Source organism: Macaca fascicularis, chromosome 13 (genome assembly GCF_037993035.2).
Source record: "Macaca fascicularis isolate 582-1 chromosome 13, T2T-MFA8v1.1".
NCBI lineage: Eukaryota > Metazoa > Chordata > Mammalia > Primates > Cercopithecidae > Macaca > Macaca fascicularis.
In genome coordinates this window covers 784,719-806,874 of record NC_088387.1, presented here as the reverse complement: position 1 = coordinate 806,874, position 22,156 = coordinate 784,719, and the positions used below count along the sequence as shown (strand labels likewise).

At 44.0% G+C, this 22,156-nt stretch overlaps 2 protein-coding genes across 8 annotated transcripts in view; both read left to right on the top strand.

Moving 5' to 3' along the window:
- The window catches only part of ZNF514 (zinc finger protein 514), a 91,985-nt gene extending 91,608 nt beyond the window's left edge, over positions 1–377 (top strand). For 2 of the 5 annotated variants that reach the window (XM_065526573.2, XM_065526574.2), the window contains exon 5: positions 78–352. In XM_065526573.2, coding sequence (XP_065382645.1) covers positions 78–207 — 130 coding nt within the window. In that variant the 3' untranslated portion in view covers positions 208–352. Of the gene's footprint in view, positions 1–77 lie in introns of all 5 variants that reach the window. The other 3 variants (XM_065526575.2, XM_074010968.1, XR_012421850.1) reach the window with 2 other exon arrangements.
- A 281-nt stretch (positions 378–658) lies between these two features.
- MRPS5 (mitochondrial ribosomal protein S5) overlaps positions 659–22,156 on the top strand; it is a 35,643-nt gene continuing 14,145 nt past the window's right edge. The window contains exons 1-8 of one of the 3 annotated variants that reach the window (XM_015433189.3): positions 659–1,678; positions 3,334–3,422; positions 4,341–4,421; positions 7,926–8,063; positions 14,213–14,338; positions 15,839–16,072; positions 18,088–18,122; positions 20,382–20,472. In XM_015433189.3, the coding sequence (XP_015288675.1) occupies positions 3,386–3,422; positions 4,341–4,421; positions 7,926–8,063; positions 14,213–14,338; positions 15,839–16,072; positions 18,088–18,122; positions 20,382–20,472 (742 nt within the window). In that variant the 5' untranslated portion in view covers positions 659–1,678; positions 3,334–3,385. The remainder of the gene's footprint in view (positions 1,679–3,333; positions 3,423–4,340; positions 4,422–7,925; positions 8,064–14,212; positions 14,339–15,838; positions 16,073–18,087; positions 18,123–20,381; positions 20,473–22,156) is intronic. The other 2 variants (XM_005574962.4, XM_015433190.3) reach the window with 2 other exon arrangements.

The window sequence follows — 22,156 nt, the reverse complement described above, 5'->3', positions numbered from 1 at the left end:
AAACGTTAAAATCAGTATGAATCCACAAGTGTGTGTGAAATGCAGGTCATTTAAGTGCTTAATCTAATGAAACTCAGAGCTTTCCTGGAGTTGGGGATGAACACCTCTACGTTCCTCGTCTTATTCATCCCTTGGATCCTCATTGCACTTGGACCCCTTCGGTGCTTCTGTGAACCTCGCAGGCGTCCGCAGTGCCAGCTCTGGTAAGCCCGAGGGTCCCCCGCCAGCGGACCCCTCCAGAGCGCCCCTGCACAAGTAGCCAAATTCACCCGGCCGGTTGCGCTCTCTCTCCGGCGCCGCAGGCGCGAGCTAGCCCCGCCCCCGCCCGGCCGCCCGTCCCCCCGTCCAAGCCCCGCCCCCGCCCGTCCGCCCGTCCCCCCCGTCCAAGCCCCGCCCCCGCCCGGCCGCCCGCCCAAGCCCCGCCCGGCCGCCCGCCCAAGCCCAGCCCTCGGGTCCTAACGCGAGGCTCCCGCGGGGCTGTCCGCGGCCGCGCCGGGCTCCGCGTGCCGTGTGTCCCGTCCGGACAGTGCCTCACCCCGGCCTGCGCTGCTGCGTGGACTCGGGCCTCAGGAATTCCGCTGCGGCCCAAGGCTCGCCGTTTGACGAGGAGCAGTCGCGGCAGGCGGTGGGCGAGGCTGCTCTGGGCGGGGGCCGAGGCGAGGCTCGGGCTCCAGCATGGCGACCGCGGCGCGTGTTGTGGGCCGGCTGCCCGCGCTGTGTAGCGGGACGGCAGGTGAGAGCTGGGACGCCGGGAGCGGGGCTCGTCTGGGGCCTGCAGAAGCCCGGGCGGAGGGAAGCGGGAAGCCGCGGCCGCCGGCTCCGCACGCCGTGCTTCCACCTCCCCGGAGCCGCTGTGTGACCTTGGGCGCGTCCCCTCCGTCTCTGGGTCGCGGAGCTCCTGTCTGTCAAATGAGGGGGAACTGGACGTCGTTCTCCAAGGTTCTTCCCAGTTCCCAAAACCCATTGAGCGTGCTTGGCGAAGAGGAGCGGGAACTGGCACGCGTGCGACCCCCGGGGTCGTTGGATGTCGGCCTGGGTTTGTCCTCCGGCGTAACGTTTATCTCTAGGAAACGCTCCGTGGTTGACTTTGCATTTTCTGTTTGCTCAATTTTACTGGAAGTCCACAATCCAGTGTTTGTAGTTTCGAAATCCGAAGACCGCTAAAGCCCGAATATGTGTATTTTAAAACTCATTTAGCGGCAGTCTTTAACCTGAAGTTATTTGGCAGAAAATCTGACTTGAACATTCTTTTGTCCGTGTTGTCTCCGTCTTCTCCTTTGTTTTTTTGTTTGTTTGTTTTTGTTTTTGAGACAGTCTTACTCTGTCGCCCGGCTGGAGTGCAATGGCGCGATCTCCGCCCACTGCAACCTCCATCTCCCGGGTTCAAGCGATTCTCCTCCCTCAGCCTCCTGAGTAGCTGGGACTACAGGAGGCCGCCACCACGCTCGGCTAATTTTTGTATTTTTAGTAGAGACGGGGTTTCACCATGTTCGTCATGCTGACCTCGAACTCCTGACCTCATGATCCACCCGCCTCGGCCTCCCAAAGTGCTGGGATTACAGGCGTGAGCCACCGCACCCGGCTGTCTCCTCCTTTTTCAAGGCCCTGTTCAAATAGCTCCTAGCTGTTGTAGCTTTCCTTCATTTTCCTCACCATATCTTCGCAATGTCTTCATGAGGTATGTACTGCTATTCCCATTTTACAGATGAGGGAGTTAAGGCACATAGATTGAGAAACTTGCTTAAGGTTAGGCTAGGTGGACATCAGGTTTTTGCATCCATATCACCTGGCTCCAAAGCCTGTTTTTTGTTTTTGGTAACAGCTTCCTTGTTGAGACATAATTCACATACCATACAATGAATCCATTTAAAGTGTACATTTCAGTGGTTTTTAGTATATCACCAGAGCAATGCAGCCATTATAACCACTACAAAAAGAAAACCTGTGCCTTTTAGCTGTCACTTCCCAGCTTCCCGTTGGCCTCCAGCACAACCACTGATGTGCTTTCCCTCTCTCTGTAGCAAGACTTTACTGTATGAATACCACATTTTGTTTATCTGCTCATCAGTTGAACATTTGAGTTGTTTCCACCTTTTGGCTCTTAGGCCTATTTTGCTAGAAACATTTGTGTGCAATGTTTTTGCAAGTATATTTTTATTTCTGTTGGGTATATACTTAGGATTGTAATTGCTGTTTCTTTAACTCCCTTCTCTCGCCCTGGCTGGAGTGCAGTGGCACGATCATGGCTCACTGCCGCCTCCATCTCCTGGGCTTAATCCATCCTCCCACCTCTGCCTGCCGAGTAGTTGGGACTACAGGTGCATGCCACCATGCCCGGCTAGTTTTTCTTTATTTTTTGTAGAGTGGGTCTCATTATGTTGCCGAGGCTGGTCTCTAACTCATGGGCACAGGCAATCCTCCCGCCTCGGCCTCCCAAAGTGCTGGGATTATAGGTGTGAGCCACCATGCTGAAACATAGGTTTAGGTGTCAAGGAACTGCCAAACTGTTTTCCAAAGCTGCACCATTTTACATTCCCACTAGCAGTATATGAGGCTTCCAATTTCTCTACTCCTTGCCAGCACTTAATGTCTGTCTTTTTGACTATAACCATCTTAGTGGATGTGGGTTTTTTTTTTTATTTTTTATTTTTGTTTTTTCGTGTTTTTTTTTTTTTTTTTGAGACAGATTCTTACCCCATTACCCAGGTAGAAGTGCAGTGGCACAGTTGCAGCTCACTGCAGCCTCAACCTTCTGGGCTCAGGTGACCGTCCCACTTCAGCCTCCTGAGTAGTTGGAACTACAGGTGTGTGGCATTATGCCTAGCTAATTAAAAAAAAAAAAAATTTGTAGAGACAGGGTCTCACAATGTTGACCAGGCTGGTTTTGAACTCCTGGGCTCAAGCAGTCCTCCTGCCTCAGTCTCCCAAAGTGCTGAGATTACAGGCATGAACCTCCATACCTGGCCAGCCCAGTGGATGTGAAGTGGTATCAGTTTGTGGTTTTGATTTACATTTCCCTTATGAATAAGAAGCATATTATCATGTGCTAATGGCCATTTTTATATATATATATATATTTTTTTTTTGAGAAATAGCTATTCAAATATTTTGCCCACTTTTATATTGGGTTGTCTTTTTATTGTTGAATTGTAGGTATTCTTTATGTTTTCTAGGTACAAGACCCTTATATCAGATATATGATTTGCAAAATTTTTGTCCCACTCTGTGTGTTGTCTTTTCACTTTCTTGACAGTATTTTTGAAGCCACAAGTTTTAAATTTTGATGAAGTCTCATTTATCTATTTTTTTTTCTTTTTGTTGCTGTGCTTTTAGTGTCTCATGTAAGAAGCCATTGCAGAATCCAAGGTCATGATGATTTACCTCTATGTTTTCTTCTAAGTTTCATCATTTTAGCTTTACCTGTAAGTCTTTATGAATTTGTTTTAATATATGGTGTGAGGTAGGGTGCCAACTTCATTCTTTTACATGTTCATATCCAGTTGTCCCAGCACCACTTGTTGAAAACATGATTCTTTCTTCATTGAGTGATCTTGACACACTTGTCAAAAATCACTTGCCCATAAATGCTGTGTCAGATCCTGTTCTGGAGTACCACACTGTGTGAGGGGGTACACAGTACAGTCAGCCTGGTGCTGCAGGGGTTCCAGAGGGAAGGGGGAACATTGTAGGATCGGGGAGGCTTCACTAAGAGGTGATGTTTCGGGCTAACGGAGAACCTTGCAGAGACACAGAAGTATGCGAGAGCACAGTAGGTTCAAGACTGAGTACAAGCCTGGCATGGCCAGAGGGAAGGTGGAGGAGAGAAAGGTGAGGCAGCAGGCTGGTGTGGAAGCTTGGGGCCATATGGCAGGCCTGTAGGCCATGCTGAGGAGTTTTGACTTTGTTCTGAAGGTAGTAGGGAGCCAGAGAATAATCTGTCAGAGCTGTGAAGTGACCAGACCTTTTATTTTAGAAAAGCCGTGAAGCAGAGGGGGAGAGATTGAAAGTAGGAAACCTGCTAGGAAACTTGTTACTCTGTGGCTGAGTGGTGATGAGGCTTGAGCAAAGAAGGGTCTTTGAGGCCACAGGAAAAGGTACAGCTGGCAGGTGGATTGATTTTTGAGGAGACTGAAGGGCTTGGTAACTGGCTGGATGTGAGGTTGAAGGGAGAAGATGAGGTATGATGTCAGCTACTTGACAAGTTGCCCTGGAGCCCAGAAATTACTTATTCCCTTGTCTTGGTTCTTTATTCTATAGATATATTTTGTGGGTGTTACTGTTTAAAATGTTCCTTTTCATGTAGAAATGTATCTTAATTTTTTTTTTCCCCCAATTTGCAGGTCATTTATTGGGGAGGCAGCGTTCCCTAAGCACCTTACCAGCAGCTTCCATTTTGGCGTGGAAGAGTGCTCTGAGCAATGGTGAGATTCACTAATGCTACCACCTTTTCTCATAAGATGTAATGTCGGAGTAGTTTCTATAGTTTTTAAAAATATGAGTAATCACCTGCTTTTTTCTTTTCTCTCTTTTTCATTTTTTAGCCTGGTTAGTCTTACTTCAATAATCGCATTCTTTATGATACAAATACATAGGCTCTGAAGAGTATTTTCAGATTTCTTATGATTGCAATTGTTATAGTTCAAGGCTTTACAAAATAGTAACTAAACGATTACGGGGTAGTTTCTGTGTATTAGGCTTAGAGCAGGGACAATGAAGAGTTGAATTTTCAATTTACCAATGGTTATGTTAATTGAAAATTGAACCCTTCATTGTTCCTGCCTTCTCCAACATAGTTATAAGCACAATTTTGATTGAATCTCTGGTCAGTGTTTTTATTATTAAGTTTGTGTATGTATTTATAGCTGAGTTAGGTAGAATTCTATCTTTACATTTTTTTTCTTTTTCCTACAACAATTTCCTTAGTATCTATTACAGTATTTTTCTAAATGCTGCAATAGATTGGTCAGACAAATGGCAATAGTTTTCTAAAATCTCTCAAACACATCGCTGATCAGCTGGTTTGATTAAATAGATGAGATTTCAATTAGGAGGAAGAAGTTCATCGTAGTGAAAACTGTAAATAGTGAAAACTGTAAATGCTGAAACGGAATCCTCCTTGGGGTCAGACTATGTGTCTTTTTTTTTCTTTTTGAGATGGAGTCTTGCTCTATTGCCCAGGCTGGAGTGCAATAGCTTGATCTTGGCTCACTGCAACCTCTGCCTCCTGCGTTCAGGTGATTCTCCTGCCTCAGCCACTCGAGTGACTAGGACTACAGGCATGTGCCACCACACCCAGCTAATTTTTGTATTTTTACATAACCCACAGGAGGGTGCTTTTTGGGCTCGGCCCATTTTGGATTCCAGGGCAATTGTTTCCTAAAATGGGGACTTCATGGTCTGAAATTAATAATTCAGAGAATAAGAACAAAACCCAAACTGATAATTGATCATTGATGGATAATCTATAACTGACTAATTTTGCATAAGCTAATGCCACCTCCTGTTTTAAAAATTATAACACATTTTAAACAAAGTCAGTTGTAGTAACAGTGTATTTTAAGTGACTGTTTCTCAATTCTAAAGTCAATTTCTTTCTGCTTTTGACAGTTGGACCTTTTTTTTCTTTTTTTTTTTTTTTTGAGACGGAGTCTCGCTCTGTCGCCCAGGCTGAAGTGCAGTGGCCGGATCTCAGCTCACTGCAAGCTCCGCCTACCGGGTTCACGCCATTCTCCTGCCTCAGCCTCCCGAGTAGCTGGGACTACAGGCGCCCGCCACCGCGCCCGGCTAGTTTTTTGTGTTTTTTTTTTTGTATTTTTTTTTTTAGTAGAGATGGGGTTTCACCGTGTTAGCCAGGATGGTCTCGATCTCCTGACCTCGTGATCCACCTGTCTCGGCCTCCCAAAGTGCTGGGATTACAGGCCTGAGCCACCGCGCCCGGCCGACAGTTGGACCTTTTAAGGTACATTATTAGCTGGGGAAGTATTTCAGGCTTTCAAAAAAAGTTAAAGAATTCTACATTTGTTAGTAATGATTTTACACTTTTTGAAGTATGTCAGAGATTGCAGTACTAAACAGTACAAGATTAAATATCTTATTTAATATTAATATAAATAACAATATTAAGTAAGATATTTTGTTGAAAATTAAAGAGCTGGCCAGGAGCGATGGCTCACAGTTGTAATCCCAGCACTTTGGGAGGCTGAGGCAGGTGGATCGTCAGGTCAAGAGTTCAAGACCAGACTGGCCAACATGGTGAAACCCCATCTCTACTAAAAACACAAAAATTAGCCGGGTATGGTGGCGGGCACCTGTAATCCCAGCTACTTGGGAGGCGGAGGCAGGAGAATCGCTTGAACCTGGGAGGCAGAGGTTGCAGTGAGCTGACACTGTGCCATTGCACTGCAGCCTGGGTGACAAGAGCAGAACTCCGTCTCAAAAAAAAAAAAAAAAGAAAGAAAATTAAGGAGCATACAAGAAAAGCTAAAGCTAAAGTGTGTGCTGCATGACGGAATTTAGAATGATGAAGTCCTGAGTTTAAAAATGAAACGCCAGTATGTCCTGTCTACTTTTTATTGACTAGTTCATTAAGTGCGCTGAGAGGGAACTCAGTGTGTCATCTCCCTGCCTCTGTGCGATTGAGTAACTCATCTGGAATCAGAACTAGTGCTTAAATCCCAGCTACTAACTAGTCTTGTGACTTTTGGCAAGTCCCTAACCTCATAGGCCTAAGTTTATTTTGTAAAATGAAAAGATTGGATTAAATAATCTAATTTAATTAGATCATTTAAATTAATTAAAAGAGGAATAACCTCCTTTTAATTAGATATTTAAATGATTTTAAAGATCATCTAATTTAATTAAAAGGAGATTATTCCTTTATTTCTTAGTGTGTCTATGCAGTGGAGATATTTCAATAGCCTACTGTAACCATTTGATACTACTTGTTATTGCCACGTAAGATCATTGCTGGTATATGGCCCTCTGTGGCCATAAAGCAGCTGTTACCGTCTTCTTCATAACTTCACATAGACTTGAAAATAGCTGTTGTTGTCACTGTTTGGTTTTCTTTTTTTAAGCCAAGTATTCTTAAATAACCTTTTTTTTTTCTTTCTCAAGGGTTGTTTTAATTCCCTTCACTTCTCTTGGAGTCACTAGTGTCTCTATTGAAATGCAAAGCTTAAGAGTGTGCACTGTTTTTGTTAGCAATATTCCCATTTCTTCACATGCACCAATTCTCAACTCTCCCCTTCCTCACAGGACTTTACCCTCCATGAATTGATTAGATGCTGCCTCTAAGACATGGATGTTTAAAAACTTTTTAAGTAATATATGCACTGGATGATAACAATTCCAAAAAATAACAAAAAAAGCAAGTCCCTCATACCCAGTTTTAAATGTATCAGATTTCTTCCCCAGAGGCAACCGTTGTTTCCAGGTTTTCTTACATACTTCTGGGTTAGTCTGTGAAATGCATTCACACCTGCTCCTTGTTTTTTAACAGAAGAGTAGGATGGTGTACGTGCTCTCTGCACCTTGCTGTTCTGACCTGGCCAGTTGCAGGTCTTTCCGAAGAGTGTGTTGCTGGCCGCACACAGCAGAGGGCGCCGTTTGCCCAGCGTAGACTGCTCACCTAGGCTAGCCAGTGCAGTGCTGAAACCCCGGGATGGACAAATCTACTTCTTTCTTTACCCAGCTGCACCCATTGTGCGGATGAACTATAACTTTCCCAGCTAGGCTGGGCATTTAGGTTGTTGTTGGTCAAGAGTTTTGTTTTATTTTTAAAAGAAAGACTGCCCTAAAAATCTGATTCTTAAAAGTTCAGGATTTTAGTGACTTATTTTTATTAGTAATGATTGTTTGATGCTACCAGTGTTTTTCCACAGCCGCGAAACATCTAACTCAAAGTTTAACCCCTCTGCCTACAGGCTGTTTGTCATCACTGGGAACCAGAGACACCCATCCCTACGCCAGCTTGAGCCACGCGCTGCAGACACAATGCTGTGTTTCTTCTCCCAGTCACCTGATGGGCCAGCAGTATAGACCATATAGTTTCTTCACTAAATGTATGTAGAATGGCCACAAACTTCCTGTTTCTTGAAACAGGAAAAGAATTTCTTATATCTGAATTTTTCTTCTTTTTTACATGAATGAAGATTTTAGTGATTAGTTTACAATGTACTGTCAAAATGAAAATGTTCCTTGATGTACGTCCTAGAATTATCTCAAATGCTACCAGTTGTATTTTGGGGAGTACTAGTTTGCTTTAGTCCCCTTGTTTGGGGCACCTGAGGCCTGAAGGATATTGTATCATGGCCCATATCTCTTGCTGACTTAGATTCACACCAAGAATATACTCATGTTTTCATTTGTGCCTTAGTTGAGGAGACAGGACATCTAATTGGAAAAAGTTAATTTTAAGGAGATACTGTTCACTAACGCTACTCTTATTTGTGATAGCATTTAAAAGAGTCTAATCTGAACTGAGACTGGCTTCTCAGGGAATAAATGGAGATTGAATTTAAACTCTGCATTAGCAGATTAAAATAAATTAGGATTGGCCGGGCGCGGTGGCTCACACCTGTAATCCAGCACTTTGTGAGGCCGAGGCGGGTGGATCACTAGGTCAGGAGATCGAGACCATCCTGGCTAACACAGTGAAACCTCGTCCCTACTAAAAAAACAAAAACAAAATTAGCTGGGCGTGGTGGCGGGCACCTGTAGTCCCAGGGAGTCCCCGCTACTTGGGAGGCTGAGGCAGGAGAATGGCGTGAACCCAGGAGGTGGAGTTTGCAGTGAGCCGAGATTGCGCCACTGCACTCACTCCAATCTGGGCGACTGAGCGAGAGTCCGTCTCCAAAAAAAAGAAAGAAATTAGGATTATAAAGGCAATTCATGATTAGTTTAGAATATTTGGTAAATACAGAAAAAAAAAAAAAAGATAATCACCTATATTCCTACTATGAAATACTGAGTTTGTTGGGTTTTTTTTCTTTTTGGAGACGGAGTCTTGCTCTGTCACCAGGTCAGAGTACAGTGGTGCAATCTCGGCTCACCGCAACCTCTGCCTCCCAGGCTCGAGCGATTCTCCTGCCTCAGTCTCCCAAGTAGCTGGGACTACAGGCGCGTGCCACCACGCCCAGCTAATAATTGTATTTTTAGTAGAGACAGGGTTTCACCTTGTTGGCCAGGATGGTCTCTATCTCTTGACCTCGTGATCCGCCTGCCTCAGCCTCCCAAAGTGCTGGGATTACAGGTGTGAGCCACTGCGCCTGGCCTGCTGCTTTTTTCAATGTAGTAATACATTGCATTTTTCCATGGACTTCTGCAGTGCAACGGTATGACCATAGAGTATTTCATTGTATGGATACAGCTCACTTTAATTTGGAAGTCTCCTGGTAACGAGGTCATTTGTGTAGCAACAACACAGAAAAGACTTGGTGGAGGATTAAGCAACGTAGGCTTAGTTGAACCTGCAGATTCCAGTACAGAGAAAAGAGAGATGGACAGAGTTGGGGCCTTTAGTCTCTCTCCACTTGGTATGCATAGCCCCAGTTTTTTCTAAGAGATGACTTTGTACTTTAGTGGGTATATCAGATTTACAAGCCTTGGGAATTTTTATTTATTTATTTATTTTTATTTTTATTTACTTATTTTTTTTGAGACGGAGTCTTGCTTCTGTCGCCCAGGCTGGAATGCAGTGGTGTGATCTTGGCTCACTGCAACCTCCGCCTCCTGGGTTCAAGCAATTCTCCTGCCTCAGCCTCCCGAGTCGCTGGGACTATAGGCACCCGCCACCACGCCCAGCTAATTTTTTGTATTTTTAGTAGAGACAGGGTTTCACCGTGTTAGCCAGGATGGTCTTGATCTTTTGACCTTGTGATCCACCCGCCTCGGCCTCCCAAAGTGCTGGAATTACAGGTGCGAGCCACCGCGCCCAGCCGGGAATTTTTATTTTTTAATAGCCTTTTCCCTGTTTTAAAAAGCCTTGTTCTAGAAGTGGCCTTACCCTCCGAGACCTCATCCTTCACAGTTGTCCCACCCCTGCCTCGGACTCTTTTCATCCACGGTGTTCTTCCTCAGTGACATGACTTGGTACTTTTTTTGTTTTTTTTTTTTTTTTGAGACAGAGTCTTGCCCTGTCACCCAGGCTGGAGTGCAGTGGCGCAATCTCGGCTCACTGCAAACTCTGCCTCCCAGGTTCACGCCATTCTCCCGCCTCAGCCTCCCGAGGAGCTGGGACTACAGGTGCCCACCACCACTCCTAGCTAATTTTTTGTATTTTCGGTAGAGACGGGGTTTCACCATGTTAGCCAGGATGGTCTCGATCTCCTGACCTCGTGATCCGCCCGTCTGGGCCTCCCAAAGTGCTGGGATTACAGGCGTGAGCCACCGCGCCCGGCCCGACTCAGTACTTTTGTGGGTTTATGGCTCCAAGTCGTAGTAAGATTTGCTTCACTGGGGCCAGCTCAGTTGAAACTAGCATGGGGCTAGTTTTCACTGTTTCATTAGGAAATAGTCTTTGATTTCTGAATCTCCAAGAAATTAGAGACACACTTTTTCAAAAATGATTTCCTATGAGTATTGAATCTTGTTCTTGTAAACCTATCTCTTTTCTATAGAGGATCCACTGTTTAAATCCTTTTGATTCAAATTGGCAATCTGTGTTACTTAGCATGATTAAGAGGGAAATAACTCAGTGTATAAGATTAGACACTACAGTGGATTTATGTATATGTGTATATATATAAAAAACATGAGGCCGGGTGCAGTGACTCACGCCTGTAATCCCAGCACTTTGGGAGGCTGGGGTGGACGGGTCACCCGGGGTCAGGAGCTCGAGAGCAGTCTGACCAACAGGGTGAAACCCCGTCTCTACTAAAAATATAAAAATTAGCTGGGCGTGGTGGCGGGCACCTGTAATCCCAGCTACTTGGGAGGCCGAGGCAGGAGAATCTCTTGAACCCGGGAGGCGTAGGTTGCAGTGAGCTGAGATCGTGCCACTGCACTCCAGCCTGGGCGACAAGAGTGATACTCCGTTTCAAAAAAAAAAAAACATGAACTTAATCTTTTATAACTATAATAGTAATAGGTGTATGTATTAACCTAACTGCACCCTTATGGAAAAATGACAGAAAGAATTGAAATAATAGTAGATGTATTCTAACTAGCCTTTTAGGTTATTTAGAATCTTAGACCTGATGTGAAAATAGTAAAATTTCTATTAAAAGAACTTAATTCACCTTGTAGCCATTACAAAATTGTGTTGATGAATAATATTTAAGAATATGGGGCCGGGCGCGGTGGCTCACGCCTGTAATCCCAGCACTTTGGGAGGCCGAGGCGGGCGGATCACAAGGTCAAGAGATCGAGACCACGGTGAAACCCCGTCTCTACTAAAAATACAAAAAAAATGAGCCGGGCGCAGTGGCGGGCGCCTGTAGTCCCAGCTACTCGGGAGGCTGGGGCAGGAGAATGGCGTGAACCCAGGAGGCGGAGCTTGCAGTGAGCCAGAATCGCGCCACTGCACTCCAGCCTGGGCGACAGAGCAAGACTCCGTCTCAAAAAAAAAAAAAAAAAAAAAAAAAGAATATGGGAAAAGACTCATGATGTAATGTTAAATTAAGAAACAGGATACAAATGTGCATGTAGTATAATTTTGCTTAAATATATATTATGTATGCATGTGTAAAGAAAAAGACAGAATACACATTCTTATCTAACAGTGGTAATGGGATTATGATTATTTTTGCATTCTGTATTTTCCAGATTTTAAAAAATAACTATTTTATAATTTGAAAAAGGATTAAAACATTTTTAATAGCATAGTGGCATTCAAAGATTGACTGACTTTGCTGTCTTTTTCAAATGCAGTTAAATATTTTATTTTTCTCTTACTATATATATGAAAGAGCTTACATTTTTGTCTCAATGTCAAGTTCTTTTTAAAATTGAGTCTCTTGATCGTAATGAGTGATTTATGAGTTCTGATTCTAAGTGAAAGAAAACTCTGTGATCGATTGGCCTCTTAGTATGCCTCCATTACAAGTGAATTTCAAGTTTTCCATGGCATTTATAGGTACCACCATTTTTTAGCACTTACGGAGAAAAATCAAATCGTTAGTGAGAGTTTGGTTGGAGGTTGGTACTTTTATTTTGAGCCTGTGGTCTTTTAAAGTGAATTCGAGTCAGCTTAAAGATGAGCTGAATCTTTTGTTCTGATCAGGGATGTCCAAAGCAACACGTGACGCGGAATCGCACTTCCCTGAGCCTCGCTTACGAAGACCAGTTGTGATACGTGTGTGTGTTTTTGAAAAACTGGATGCTGTACAGATATAGAGCATTTAAAAGTATTATAAACCTAAAACATTTTTCTCTTTTCGTGTTATCTACCTAGAGGATCAACGTAAGACCTTGCAGGAAGCAAGTAGGTAGACGTTTTAAACTCTGAGCATTCATAAGAGAATAAAGGCACTCGTTTGTCTTCTAGAATTTGTTTAGTGTTTTAGGTATATAGATATAAATGTGTCTTAGATTTTTTACTATTACAACATTTTGTGGTTCTGATTCTTTATTAAAGAAATTGGTAATGGAACCATTCTTTTTTTGAAGGCAGGGTCTCACTCTGTTCTCAAGGCTGGAGTACAGTGGCATGATTATAGTAATCTCAAACTCCTGGGGTCAAGTGACCCTCCCACCTCAGCCTCCCTAGTAGCTGGGACCACGGGCACATGCCACCACACCTGGCTAATATTTGAAGTTTTAGTAGAAATGGAGTCTCACTATGTTGTCCAGTCTGGTCTCAAACTCTGGGCTCAAGTGATCCCCCTTGCGTCGGTCTCTCACAGTTTTGGGATTACAGTAATGAGCCACTGTACTTGGCCAACAGTTGATTTTATAACCATAGATTGTGTTCCAGATTTATGGGTTCAGATTGAAATGTTGATTCTTGTTTGGACTAGAAAACTTATACTTAGGAAGGATAGTTATTAATTATCTTAGTGGTTATAGTGGAGGCAAGAGGACAGGAAGACGCCTGTATCCTGGTTAGTAAAATGTCAGGGAAACGAACCTGTTGGTAAGCAACTGAGATTCGGACGCTGGCTTTTAAACCGTTAGAGGGAAAAACAAATATTTAGTGAGAGTTTTGTGGAGAACTGAGATTCGGACGCTGGCTTTTAAGCTGTTAGAGGGAAAACAAAATATTTAGTGAGAGTTTTGTGGAGAACTGAGATTCGGACGCTGGCTTTTAAGCCGTTAGAGGGAAAACAAAATAGAGTTTTGTGGAGAACTGAGATCGGAACGCTGGCTTTTAAGCCGTTAGAGGGAAAAACAAAATATTTATTGAGAGTTTTGTGGAGAACTGAGATCGGAACGCTGGCTTTTAAGCCGTTAGAGGGAAAAACAAAATATTTAGTGAGAGTTTTGTGGAGAACTGAGATCGGAACGCTGGCTTTTAAGCCGTTAGAGGGAAAAACAAAATATTTATTGAGAGTTTTGTGGAGAACTGAGATCGGAACGCTGGCTTTTAAGCCGTTAGAGGGAAAAACAAAATATTTAGTGAGAGTTTTGTGGAGAACTGAGATCGGAACGCTGGCTTTTAAGCCGTTAGAGGGAAAAACAAAATATTTATTGAGAGTTTTGTGGAGAACTGAGATCGGAACGCTGGCTTTTAAGCCGTTAGAGGGAAAAACAAAATATTTAGTGAGAGTTTTGTGGAGAACTGAGATCGGAACGCTGGCTTTTAAGCCGTTAGAGGGAAAAACAAAATATTTATTGAGAGTTTTGTGGAGAACTGAGATCGGAACGCTGGCTTTTAAGCCGTTAGAGGGAAAAACAAAATATTTAGTGAGAGTTTTGTGGAGAACTGAGATCGGAACGCTGGCTTTTAAGCCGTTAGAGGGAAAAACAAAATATTTATTGAGAGTTTTGTGGAGAACTGAGATCGGAACGCTGGCTTTTAAGCCGTTAGAGGGAAAAACAAAATAGTTAGTGAGAGTTTTGTGGAGGAAAGTGATAGGATTGTCTTTCTTGGGCTTTCCAAATGTAACCGTCTTGATGTGTGCAAAGAATGATTTAATTTTGCTTTCATCACCTCAGTGATGTGTGGGTAAAGCTGTAAGCAGACCTCCACTTCTCTTATGATTCAATAGGAGAGCATAGACCATTGCTTGAAAACTACAGAATTATAAAAAGAAACCCTGTTTCATTACAGTGACTGCAGATGAGCTGTGGAAAGGCGCTTTAGCGGAGAGTGGTGCCGGATCAAGAAAAGGAAGAGGCAAAAGAACTAAAAAGAGGAAAAGAAAGGATCTGAACAGGGGTCAGATCATTGGTGAAGGTAAACTTGTTTATAAAAATAGCTGAAGTGCTTTTTAAGTTTCTTACCCTAGATTTTATAGATATTTTACAAACTAGAAGCATCAAAACATTTCTCATGAAGGGCACTAGGATCTATGGTTTTAGAATTCAACCAGTTGACTTACTCATTGCCCTAGGATTCTGGGAGAGGAAAATCCCATAGAAATGGATTTATTCATTCAGCAAGCATTAAATGTCTCTATGTGTCAACTCCTGTAGCAGTGCCTGCCCTCAAGGAGGTTGTAATCAGTGGTAAAATAGAGACTAAATGGAGAGTTGGAGAATATTCCCTGCAAAGGGAAGACAGTAAATGTTTTTGGCTTTGTGAGTTACATAGTCTGTTTTGCAACCGCTCAGCTCTGCTGTTGTAGCACAGAAACAGCCACAGACAACATACAGTCGAATAGGTATCGCTATGTTCCAGTATAACTTCATGTACAAAAACAAGCCACGAACTGAGTGGGCCTGTGGGCCTTCGTTTGTTGACACCTAGAACACATAATTGTTTATACTCATGCTTTTGGAAGAGTAAAAATAGTGTAGTGTACTTCAGTCAGCCCATCTTGTACTGTGCTTGCTGCCAAACCGTCTTTGATAGTAACGGCCTTCAGGGATAAAGAAAACACCTGGCAGCACACTTCCAGCATCGCATGTCTACATGGATGTTTTCCTTTATTGTATCTTATCTTTTTAACACTTTTTTTTAATTATAAGGATCATGTATGTATACTTTCTCAGTAAAAAATGTAAAGATTATAGAGAAACATGAAGTCCCCCTGGATGCTTCTTCTACCTTCTTCAATCCTGTTGTCTCCCTCAAGGAAACCACTGGCCTCATATTGGTGTGTTTCCTTCAGTTTTTTAATACATAAATGCCTAAAAAGGTATTTACTAAATTTTAGTTATTTATACATAAATACCCAAAAAGATTAATGCAAAAGGTATTATGTGTTAATTTTTTTATTAATTTTTACATAAATACCTAAAAACAAATAGGTATCTTCTTTTTTAAAAAAAATTTAGATTATATCACATGATACATGCTGTCTTACAGTTTACTTTTTTCACTCAATTATAGGTCTTGGAAATCATTCCACATCAGAATCTAGAGCGATACCTTGTTCTTTTGATTTAGTGCAGGGTGTTTCCTCTGCTGGAGACACTGTGGTTCATTTAACCAGTCCATAATTGCTGGACATTTAGATAACTTGCATTTCTTCTCTTTGCAAATAATGTTTCAGTGGATGTCCTTGTCCAAGCATCCATATGCCTTGTACCTATATGTGAGTGTTTCTCTAGGTAATACCATGAAGTATATGTAAAATTGTGATTGTGCCAAGTGGCCTACCAAGTTAATAATGTTAGCTGAAGCTCCAGTGAACAGTGTGTCATCATTATCTGTACATGCATTGCCTGACGTTTTAACACTTGACAAATGAGTACTTTAAAAAAATTACTCTTTGTATTTTTAAACCTTCAGGGCATTACGGTTTTCTGTGGCCTGGTCTGAATGTCCCTCTTATGAAAAATGGAGCAGTGCAGACCATCGCCCAAAGAAGCAAGGAAGAGCAGAAGAAGATGGAGGCCGACATGATCCAGCAGAGAGAAGAGTGGTACCGAAAGAGGAAGATAAAGGTTAAACACGAGCGAGGATGGACTGGAAACTCCTGGGGAGGCGTCAGTCTTGGCCCCCCTGGCCCTGGCCCCAATGGAGGTAGCAGACTCCTGGTTTTGTTTGCCTTTGTGACAGAGTACTTGTAGTTTAGAATTTCCTTGAAGTGGTGTTATTATTTGTCTGTTCGTACTACCTTTTTCCAAAAAGATTTGAACATCTTTGAAATAACATATTACATTAATATCCCAACTGTATTTTGTGGAGTGCGGAAGTATTCCACTAACAGGATAGAAAGCACTGGGTTCCTGGTGTTTATCATGTACCTTCTCAGATCCTTAAATGTGGGGATGTGCCCTGTGGACCTACAGGAGCTGCCTGTAGGATACACTGTTTCCAAAATACAGGTGGCCACAGGGGGCGCCAGTGGAGCAGCGTGGCTTGGGAATGCTGTTTCTGTCTAGAAATCAGGAAAGCAGATAGTTGTCATGTTAACCCTGGAAAAGCACACATGAAGCAAAAATTGAAAATACTTAGGCCAAATTTGAAGACAAAGTTTCCCTCCGTCCTCCTTGAGTATGTAAAGCAGTAAACCATCATCCAAGAGACTTGTTCTTGTCAGTGAGTGGAGGAAGAAGAAATCGTTAGAGTTTCGCTGCTTTCTTTTTTTTTTTGTTTGTTTGTTTGTTTGTTTTTTGAGACGGAGTCTCGCTCTGTCGCCCAGGCTGGAGTGCAGTGGCGCGATCTCGGCTCACTGCAAGCTCCACCTCCTGAGTTTACGCCATTCTCCTGCCTCAGCCTCCTGAGTAGCTGGGACTACAGGCGCCCGCCACCGCGCCCGGCTAATTTTTTGTATTTTTAGTAGAGACGGGGTTTCACCGTGGTCTCGATCTCCTGACCTTGTGATCCGCCCGCCTCGGCCTCCCAAAGTGCTGGGATTACAGGTGTGAGCCACCGCGCTTTCTTAAGAAGTTTGGCTTAAAGAGGAGGGGAGAGATTGAGAAATTCCAAGGACCATGCTTAGAACTGATCAAAATGCTTCAGTCAGGAGGATGAAGGTATGGGGGGGAGGAGAACAAAATCCGTGAATCAAGTACCTAACGACGGCCCAGATCCGGAGTCTGGAGAAACGGCTTCACTTGTTCACAGAAGGAAGAGCAGGGTGCAGGATCAGGTGAGCCTGTGGGGTTGTAGTGGAAAGGTAGGTGGGGGTGTTGCGTGACGTGGCCGCAGTTGGTCTGTGAGGAAGAGGTGGAATCATCTGTGGAGAGTGAGGTGGGGGCATTGATGATTGTGGCCTCCAGATTGTTTCTTTATGAAAAGGTAGAATATCTGAAACTGGCTTCAAAATTATCCAACGGAGTGAGGGTTGAGCAGAGTTTAGAGGAAAGAAGATTGGCTGTGAGTTGATGCGTGTGGAAGCTGACTAATGTATACGTAAAGCTTTCTGCTGTTCTATTTTTGTTTGATTGAAATTGTCTGTGATAAAAATATTAAAAAAATAAAAGAATGTAGAGAGTCTCTGAAATGGCTGCGGTGGTGAACGGAGAGAGACCGAATTGAAAGTACATAAAGGCCAGCTGGCAGCAGGGAGGACTTGATGGAACTGGAGTCCATGGATTTTTAGCGGGCCCTGTGTGTGCATACTTTGACTTCTTTCCAGCAGCACCTAGCAGGTCAGGAGTGGCCAGAGAGCTGCATGGATTCAGGCCTGGCTAGTGTGGTGGAGAGAGCAAAGGGTGAAGGGGTTGGGGGCATCACAAGGTCTGGTGGAAATGATGGACTGTGGTGTCTTGGTCGATGGGGAGAGGCCGCAAAGATGGAGGAAAGCAGGAGGGAGAGCAGGGATCCAGGGTCTGGAGGGGCCAGGAACTGATGAGAGGCAGTTGGACAGGGAGGAGGATGCAGGTGGGGAGATCAGTGACTAAGTTATGAACTTACTGGTGGAGTGGTCTGTAGTGATGAGGGGCGACTGGGGCGTGGCCTTGAGAGTGGGACCAAAAGATCTGAGATTCTTTCTCCCTGAAAGGTCTGTGATGGTGCCTGTGTTGAAAATGCTTTCCTGTGAGTTGTGTACACAGATTTCATCTGTATCCCTGTTTCTTTTCTCCCTGCAGAAACATACGAGGATTTTGATACCAGGGTACTTGAGGTAGGCATGCAGAATTAAATACCTGGTTAAGCCTTTGGAGAGGTTGGGGTGGTTGGGGCAGGGACAGGGCAAGAGGAATTGTAAGGGGTGGCCTTGGATGCGTGACTATTTCTGACACACAGCTGATCTGGGGAAGGAAATTATGCAACTTTAATTTCAGTTACTTGACACTGGCTCTTCTGACTACTACCCTCTTTTTTCTGGGGGGCTACCATTGAGGTCTCATGATAAGGTGGTGATATTGTTAACTACAGGATTTGGAGATGAGGTTTAAATTTTCTCCTTCCTAAGGCTAAAGTAGCTTTGGGAGTCTATGTTCGAATATAAACCAGCTGTATCTAGCACTCTGTGCGGGAAGCTGGGATTGCGGGGAGCCCTGGGCAGGGTGGAAAGCCTAGAGTTGTGGTGCATGTCTGGTTCTTGATGGGGAAATGGTCTCTGGGTTGCTCACGGGCCCTTGAAACTGAAGCCTGTGTCAGGTAAGCTATTGTCACTCTCCGGAGCAGTCTCTAAAATAGTCAGCTTCCCTTTGAGCTGGCACTGAACCCTCAATGTTAAATACTATGTGGAATAGTCATTTATTGAGTGTGTGATTGAGCCTCTGATTATCTATATTGTTTCCTCAATATCAATTGCATTGTAGGATTTAAAATGTTAACACATATTATGTCTTTGGTATTCCCACTTACAGCTTTTGGAAGTTAATCTCTTTGAATAATTCGTATATATGTGGGTGATTTTCTGTAAGATCCATGGAGGTGGATTCAAGCTCCCTTTTCTTTTAACCCTGTTTTATGGGATAAGAGACAACTATGCACCAGGGAGCCAGCTGCCACGTAAGCAGTTTAGTTAACAGTTCAGTAGTTCCTGGCCTTTTTTGGGGTTTTTTTTGGGGAGGGACGGAGTCTGGCTCTTGTCACCCAGGCTGGAGTGCAGTGGCGCTATCTCAGCTCACTGCAAGCTCCACCTCCGGGTTCACACCATTCTCCTGCCTCAGCCTCCCAAGCAGCTGGGACTCCAGGCTCCCGCCACCACGCCTGGCTAATTTTTTGTATTTTTAGTAGAGACGGGGTTCCACCGTGTTAGCCAGGATGGTCTTGATCTCCTGACCTCGTGATCCACCCGCCTCGGCCTCCCAAAGTGCTGGGATTACAGGTGTGAGCCACCGCGCCCAGCTGTTCCTGGCCTTTTAAATACATGAGAAAAAAATACATGGAGTAAGCAGGTATTTCCAAATATGCTAGTCGTTAGCATAGACGCCAGTCCTGTGCTGGTTATGTCTATACACTGCACGTCATAATTTCTAAGGTGCATATTTTCCTCACATTTTATCATCTCTGACGTTAGAATGCATCTTATAATCAGTGATAAATTACATCAAAGTTTGACAGCAACTTTTTTCTTTCTTGTGATACATTCATTGAGATAGGGTATATCGAGATGTATAATGTCAAATACCTTTAAAGGTTTTCTCAGTTGAAGCTTCTCACAAGCCTGTGGAATGAAGAGAAAGTCTCGTTTCTGTTTTCTTCCTGTAACAGTCCAGGAGGAGGTTCCATCTGGAGAAAGGCTGCTGTGCTCAGGAGCTGGAGGATGGCACGCCTGTGTCTGTGTGCGCCTGTTCACCGTGTGCGCCTGTGTCTGTGCGCGCCTGTTCACCGTGTGCGCCTGTGTCTGTGCGCGCCTGTTCACCGTGTGCGCCTGTGTCTGTGCGCGCCTGTTCACCGTGTGCGCCTGTCTGTGCGCGCCTGTTCACCGTGTGCGCCTGTGTCTGTGCGCGCCTGTTCACCGTGTGCGCCTGTGTCTGTGCGCGCCTGTTCACCGTGTGCGCCTGTGTCTGTGCGCGCCTGTTCACCGTGTGCGCCTGTGTCTGTGCGCGCCTGTTCACCGTGTGCGCCTGTGTCTGTGCGCGCCTGTTCACCGTGTGCGCCTGTGTCTGTGCGCGCCTGTTCACCGTGTGCGCCTGTGTCTGTGCGCGCCTGTTCACCGTGTGCGCCTGTGTCTGTGCGCGCCTGTTCACCGTGTGCGCCTGTGTCTGTGCGCGCCTGTTCACCGTGTGCGCCTGTGTCTGTGCGCGCCTGTTCACCGTGTGCGCCTGTGTCTGTGCGCGCCTGTTCACCGTGTGCGCCTGTGTCTGTGCGCGCCTGTTCACCGTGTGCGCCTGTTCACCGTGTATGCCTGCAAGGAAGGCGGCTTCCTCCCTTTCCCTCCTTCACATTTTCTTAATGTGCAATATTTATGAGACATTTTGCCTTTTAGGTAAGAAATGTTTTCAATATGACAGCGAAAGAGGGAAGAAAGAAATCGGTCCGTGTCCTGGTGGCTGTGGGGAACGGAAAAGGAGCTGCAGGTGAATGGGGAGTGGTGGCTGCACAGTGGCAGTGGTGTGCAGGGACAGGCGTGACACGCAGGGACAGGCGTGGCACGGGGCCATGCTGTGGAGCCCGTGGGCTCATGCTGCTGGCCAGACTTTTTCTGCTGATTAAACCTTTTAGTGGTTTGAGTTCACAAAGCTTGTGGTAAGCCCATGACTTCCCCTAGAAAAGAGAGAATAGACTCTACTATACGTGCCTTTTCCTCTGAGGAAAAGGAATATTATAAAAGGCTGAAGACATTATTTTTATTATGTGTAATAGTGGAAAATTAGGGAGAAAAACACTAAATGTTCGATAGGGTCATGGTTATAAAAACAGTATAGCCATACAGTGTAATATTCTGTATCCATTAAAGAATTATGGGAAATTACTTACAATGCTAAGTTAAAAGAACACAAAAGCTTTATATAAGACCATATCAAATCCTAGTTTTGTTTTTTTTTTTTAAGTATATTTATATGCCAAGAAAAGACTGGAAAACTATACACTGTTAAGGTTAATAGTGTTTACTCCAATTAGTAGGTTTGCTGATGATTTAAATTTTCTCCTATGTATAGTTACCATAGTGGACACTTGTTTTTGAAATGTATTCATGTCTTTTGAAGGAAAGGAACACAGGAAAATGGCCTAGTTAGCCCATACTGACATTTTCAAAACAAAAGTAATACACGTATATAGTATGTGGCCAAAGGAAACCAGGCCTTACAGCTACTTTTGTAATTTTCCTAAATTTTATGTTCATATTATTATCACATATCTTTAAAAAAATTTACACAAAGGAATCACATTATAGCCATAATTTTGCACCTTGATTTTCTTACATAGTATTATATTCAGAGATATTAATACTCAGATTAACATAAACATTCTCCTTGATTCTCTGTACTGTTTGCAGTGTTCCATTGTCCATGAATAATTTTTGTAACCTTTTCCCTGTTGCTGAATATTTATGTTGTTTCCAAATTTTTACTAATTATAAAAAACAGTATGGTTCATGTATATGTAATTTGTTTTACTGCTGCAAGTATATCAATAGGGGAAACTTCTTGCAGTGAAATTGCTGCCCCAAGGTTATACATATTTTAAGTGTTGATAAATATTGCTAGATTGCCTCCCCACAAAAGGTTACATCAATGTCTGTGTTCCTCTACACCATCTCACCCTTGCCAGCTTCGGGTATCATCAAACCTTACTGATGGTCAGTATGATCTGTGAAACAAATCTCTCAGTTTTGACTTTTATTTTATTTTTTTTTTGAGACAGAGTCTCGCTCTGTCGCCTAGGCTGGAGTGCAGTGGCGCAATCTTGGCTCACTGTAAGCTCAGCCTCCCGGGTTCACGCCATTCTCCCGCCTCAGCCTCCCGAGTAGCTGGGACTACAGGCGCCCGCCACCACGCCCGGCTAATTTTTTGTATTTTTAGTAGAGGCGGGGTTTCACCGTGTTAGCCAGGATGGTCTCGATCTCCTGACCTCATGATCCGCCCGTCTCAGCCTCCCAAAGTGCTGGGATTACAGGCTTGAGCCACCGTGCCCGGCTGACTTTTATTTTTTAAACTGAGAGCTTGAACACCCTTTTACATGTTTATTGGCTGTTGTTATTTCCTTTTTGAGATCTGTTCGTTTATGTGCTTTGCTCATTTTTCTATTGGGTGGTTATTA